Source organism: Lichenostomus cassidix, chromosome 28, assembly GCF_008360975.1.
Source record: "Lichenostomus cassidix isolate B80296 chromosome 28, HeHo_3.0, whole genome shotgun sequence".
Lineage (NCBI taxonomy): Eukaryota > Metazoa > Chordata > Aves > Passeriformes > Meliphagidae > Lichenostomus > Lichenostomus cassidix.
This window is the reverse complement of record NC_139508.1, coordinates 6226497-6232320: the sequence shown is the minus strand read 5'-3', so window position 1 is coordinate 6232320 and position 5824 is coordinate 6226497. Positions and strand designations below refer to the sequence as shown.

General features: G+C 56.2%; 1 protein-coding gene across 1 annotated transcript; it reads right to left on the bottom strand.

Annotated features, from left to right (window-relative positions):
* Positions 1-772: 772 nt before the first annotated feature.
* Positions 773-5388, bottom strand: KLHL33 (kelch like family member 33). The gene is made up of 5 exons (XM_085040219.1): positions 5329-5388; positions 3991-4518; positions 2815-3748; positions 2220-2390; positions 773-1656 (listed from the first exon to the last, which is right to left on the bottom strand). Exons 2-5 carry the CDS (start codon positions 4511-4513, stop codon positions 1080-1082), a joined length of 2205 nt encoding a protein of 734 aa, XP_084896345.1. The 5' UTR covers positions 4514-4518; positions 5329-5388; the 3' UTR covers positions 773-1079.
* Positions 5389-5824: the final 436 nt, after the last annotated feature.

The window sequence follows — 5824 nt, the reverse complement described above, 5'->3', positions numbered from 1 at the left end:
ACCCTCCTCTCTATCCCTGTTTCTTGGGACAACAATGAGGCAAGCGGCTCCAGTGCTGGCACAATCTGAAAGCCCCCAATAGTGGGGGACAGACATCTGGGGAGCAGAGCTATGGAAAAAGATCTATATATCTTGGTGGACAGAAAGGTGAACAAGGTCCAGCAGTGCACCTGGCAGCAAAGGGCGGGCAACAAAACCTGGACTGGGTTAACAGAGACAGGGCCAGCAGGTCAAGGGAAGTGATTATTCCCTTCTCCTCAGAACCCATTAGACTACAATTTTTCACCTTCTTCAACACACCTGAAGCCATCCAGTTCCCTCCCCAAAGGCACTGCTAGTACCCCAGTTATTTCTCAGAATCCCATTACCTTTGCCTCTCCTTGTAACTCCTCCCTGGAATTCTCCCACCTCTTCACACAATGGGCACTCCAGGTCACTCCAGGAATCCAGGATCTCTCAAAACCACCTAGGAACTCCAAAGCCCCCAGGACCCCCTACTGTACACTATCTACCCCACCATCAACCCCCCTAAATCCTGGAACTTTCAGGATTCTATTCCCTCAGGATCCCTTATGCACCCCAAGATCCCTTTCAGTCCTGAGACACGCATATACACGGTCATGCCCAGTGAACACAGGCACACAGAGCCCCAGCGCCCAGCACCATCCACCCAGGTACACCCAGGTCACTGATCGCCTGCTCTCATCCTGTTCCTTGTTGGAAGCACCTGGATGTTTAGGTTCCCCACCAGAAACAAGAAGACCCAAACAGCTCAGGAAGCACTTTTATTCAACCCAGGTGTGGGGTGAAATTGGGGAATTCCCAGCTCCTAGTGAAAGGCTCAGAGAAGGGGATTGAGTGTTCCTGGAGGTACAGGGCTACAGTCTGTGAAGTACAGTGGGGAATCTTTATGTTCCACAGGTTCCTAACAGTCTAGGTCATGTACCCTGAAGGTGAAGGGTTGCTGGAAACCACAGAAGGAACCCACTCTGGAAGAGGGATCTGGACACTCTTGCATGACCATGGATGCTACTTGGGTATCCCAGTATGGGGTGCAGAGCTTTTAAGCTAGATATACCCTAAGAATTATTGGGAGTTTCAGTTGACCTCAAGGGGTCTTTAAGGCAGCTGGGGCCACGCAGGGCAGGGGGTACAGTGAGAACACAGGCTTGTAGGTCAGTATAGGCATGGGGCAAGGTGCCCCGGGTGATCCAGCGCCGGGCACCCGGCTGGTAGGCGTGGATCAAGTGCGTGTCCTGGTAGGTCTCATGACTATAACCTCCCAGTACAAGCAGTTCCCCTCCCAGCACAGCTGCACCCCCAACTACATGTGCACGGGGAAGGGGGCTGAGGAGGATCCAGATGTTCTGCTTGGGGCTATAGACCTCAAAGGTCAACTGGTCCTTGTAGCCAGTCTGCCCAGCCCGCTGACACAGGCCCCCAGCCACATAGAGCTGCCCACCAGCCTCCTCCATGATATGGCCAGCTCGATGGCCATTCATGGGGGCCAGGAGTGTGATAGGTACACCTGGGACATAGCGGAGCAAGGATGCCTGACACTGGTATGCTTCATCACATCCACCTGACACGTAGAGTGCACCATCCAGGGCACAAGCTGCGTGCCCACACAGAGCCATTGGCAGTGGCTGGCACCTCCTGGGCAAGGAGAGAGAGAGGGGTGAACAACAGGTTAAGCAGGGCTTTCCTGAAATAACAGACTACCCAGGGGTTCCCTGGTGAGCCATGGCTTCATTGACCACTCAGTAGGCAACATCTGCTAACACCCAATGAGCCCCAGTGGACAACATCAGCTGACACAGAACGGATACCCAAGAGACATCACTGTTCAACACTTTGTAGTAGCCACACCTTTGGTCAGCCATAGTGGGCTCCCTCCATGAACAACATTGGCCATCACCCCAGGAACATTCTGCCAGTGAGATGAATCAAACTACTTGTCTCACTGTCAGACAGCCAACAAGATCCTCAATGAACACTCTGGTGGCAAAAAACTCATTTGCCACCCACTAGGCAACACTGCCCAACACCAGGCCCCAAGGGACATGGTTGTTCAATACCCAGTAAACCTCTCCCAAATACCATTGCAGGTCCGTCCTCCACTGGAAGCTTAGTGACCCAAAGCACTCAGTGGACACCATGGCCAAGGCAAGGGGCTCTGAGAGAAAAGGGTAACTAGGCATCTACTGGAGCAGCCTCACCTCCAGGTGTCATTGGCCAGGTCATAGCACTCCACAGTATCTGTGCAGTAGAGCTCCCCTGAGCTGCCCCCCAGGGCATAGATGAAATTTCCAAGTGCCACAGCAGCAAAGTAACTCCGTCCACATGTCATACTGGCCAGACGCTCCCAGGAATCATCCATAGGCTGGTACCTGGGTTTGACAGGCAAAGGGGCAAGAGACTACCTGTTACCTACAATATTGTGAGCTGATGTTGGTACCGCTGAGGGCAAAAACCCACCTACAACCTGCCAATCCCAGAATGCCTTGGGGTCACATGGTCACCTTGCATGGGAATATCCCCTCCTTCTGGACAATACCAAACCTATAATGACCTGAGGCATCTCCAGATAGAAGCCTCCTGCTCCTACTCCCAAAATCCTGTAACACCCCAGAGTAGGAGGGCACCTCTGAGTACTACACCCAACCCATCCCAGAATGTCTTGGGGCCACTTGACCAGCTGCAATGCCACAATGTCTTGGATCCATGAGGCAGCTCTAGCTCTACCAACACCTCCTCTTGATCCCACGATGTCCTGGTGCCACATGGCAAGTCTAAGTCCTCTGTAGCTCTCACCTGTAGACACTGGCTAGGGTGTCATGGACCCCGTAGTAGTGCTTTCCACCCAGGACGTAGAGGTTGTTGCCCACCACAGTTACAGCATGACGGAACCGTGGACCATCAGGAAAGTGTCCCAGGGCCCGCCACTCAACCTGCTTCACCAGCCCTACAGCACTCAGGTAGCGGTCTGCAAACCAGAGGTGTCTGCTGGGCTTCCGGGCAGCCAAGTTGTCCTTCACTTTGTCTCCACCACAAACCACCAACACCTCTTGTAAGGAACGTACCCGGCATGGCAGCTGAGCCATGGGGGCAAAACTTGCTACCATGAGCTCACGGAGGACCTTTGGGTCAGCTACCCCTGCAGTCACAGATGGGACTTTCTTCAGCTCCAGGCTGGACATGAGGGCAAAGCGAACAGATGACAGGATCTCTTTGGCTAGATCCTCCTGGCCATCTCCATTGGCCTTAAGCCACCGAGATGCCGCTTCCAAGGCTTCTAGTTCATGGAGGACATTGAGACTGTCAGAGCGAAGGAGGCGGATGAGAAGGTGGGCAGGAAGATCCAGGAAGGCTGGTGTAACCACCACACTGGGGAAGGTGGCCAAGATGTAGTTCTCTGCTGTGTGGACCACCTCATCCAGGCCATAAGCCACAGCAAAGGCCAGCACATCAGGGCCAGTTTCTGGGGTCAGGCCATGGGTGAAAACATCCAGACAGAGAGTGAGGAGCCCCCAGGCCTGGTAGCGCAGGGAGGTCTCAGCTGCCTCCAAGACTGTGGGCCATGTCCCTGCTACAGCTCCTGTGTAGGCAAAGGAGAGGAGGAGACGCAGCTCGGCTGGGGACAGCCCTGTAACCAGTGGAGTGGCAGGGTCGTGGGTGGCCTCCCGCATGGGGCAGGTGAAGAGGGCTCGGAAGAAATCACAGGAGCAGCTCAGGGCCAGTCGCTGAACTAGGAGGAAGGAGGAATAATGGTGGGAGGCAGCAGAGGACCTTCTGCACTGTACAGCCTCCAAACTCAGGTGTCCTAGCCCCGTGCCCATCAAAGCCCCTTCTCTGCCCCTGCAGGCACCTCTAGAGCCTGATCCTCACCTGGAGCTGCAGCCTCATCATCCCCACCAGATAACTTGGCTCTCCTGGAGTGCCCTGTCCCATTCCTCAGCCCCTCATGGGGGACCCCCACTCCCTGCTCACCTGGGATGACCTCGTCGCCTGCCTGGAGCTGGAGGTCGCAGCCCACACCATTGGCATGGAGCTGCTCCATGGCTCTTAACGTCTCCCACTGCTCCTCCAGGGGCTCAGGACCTTCCTCCTGGGGATCAATCTCCAGGCGCAGGGCACAGGCAGCCACCAGCCGGGGGGCACCCAGTGCTCGGGCAGCCTCCTCCACCTCTTTCTCCCGGCCATGAGGTACAATTCCTCCATAAGCAAAGGTGAGTACAGCGCGCCAGCCCCACAGTGTGGTCCCAGGGGGCAGGGGGACATGGGGTAGGGGATCCTGGCGGAGTTGTCTGGTCCTGCCCTCCAGGAAGCGGTGGAAGAAGGAGCTGATGGAGGCCAGCACCACAGCATGGGCCATGTCACTCTCTGGGCCCACAGCCACATCCACCAGCTGTCCTGTGGTACGGAGGCGGTCAGCCATGGTCAGGAAGTGTCCAGCGTGAGCCCCATCCCGCAGGCTCCACTGGGCTGGGGCTGGCCCCTCTGCAACCCACATCTTGCCTGTGGGAACACATGGAGCTGGGTGTCAGGGTTCTGTCTCCACAGCTGGAGCCTCTGGTTCATGGCAGGAGTACTGGCTGGGGACATAGGGTCTTGCTACTGGCATTGCCACATAGCAAAGCCACTGGATCCACCAACAAAGCCTTTACCCCACAGCCAGGGCCACCAGGCTCTGCTGCTCCATTACTGATGTTGATGCCTCTTGGCAAAACCGCAGCTCCACAGGTAAGAACAAGAGTCCATTTCTCTACCCCATAGCTGAGCCTGATCCCCTCACCTGCCTCATCTCTGAACCCTTAGCATGAAGCTACTGACCCACAGCCAACACTACTGCCCCACAGCCCCATAGCTCAGGTCACTGTCACCACTTAGACGTGCAGTCCTGTAACAGACACCACCAAGCCCTTCCTCAACCCCCATAGCTGAAACTCCTGATGGTCCAACAGCAACCAAGCTTCTGGCCCCCAGCAAAGCACCTGTCACACCTGCTTGGTGCATGGTACTTGGTGCTGTGCACTGCCTGTCTTGTGTCATGCTGCCTGTCACACATTGTGATGCATTATCCTGCGAGTTGTCTGCAATGTTGCATGTCATGCTCCCCTGCACCACATAACTGTCGAGGTGTGCTGACCCTCATGACATTGTTGCCACCCCATGCCCCCACCACATTGCTCGCTGTTTGGACGGTTTTCACCCATGGCCTGACAAAGCCTCGCTCAGGCCATGTAGCCCAGCAAAGCGCTTGCTGTATGCCATGTCCTGCATTACTGCGTGGCCTCTTATGCTGTGCCGTGCACTTGTCCCCCTTACCGCCTGCTGCTGCTCCGCAGAACTCCTGTGACCCCCTAGGAATGTGTCTGGGTAATTATAGACCGGATAGGACACGTGGCCCCAGCTAGGAGCTGGGAGAGGCTCAGGCAGAGGGAGGTCCAAGGCCCCAGAGTCACCAGGCTGGGGCAGTGGGGTCACTGAATTCCCTGAGGACAGACAGCAGGGCCAGCTGAAGCTGACAGGAGCACGTGTTACCCTGGGCAGGTCCTGCTGGGTGTCCATGGCCCCTCAGACCCCTCTCTAAACCTTGTTCTTCTTCAGAGCCCAGGGTGAAGCAGGGCCCCCTCCCAAGTCTTTGAGCAGGAGACACAATCCCCTGCTCCCCTACCCTCATGAGAGGATGACAGTTCTACCACCACCTGCTATGCTCCTGAGCTGCAGCCCAGCCCCACTGACTCCCAAAGAGCTGGGGGGTCTCTGCTCCAGGAGCACACAGAGACACAAGCCCCTTGACCCAGCCCCAAGTGCCCCCAGG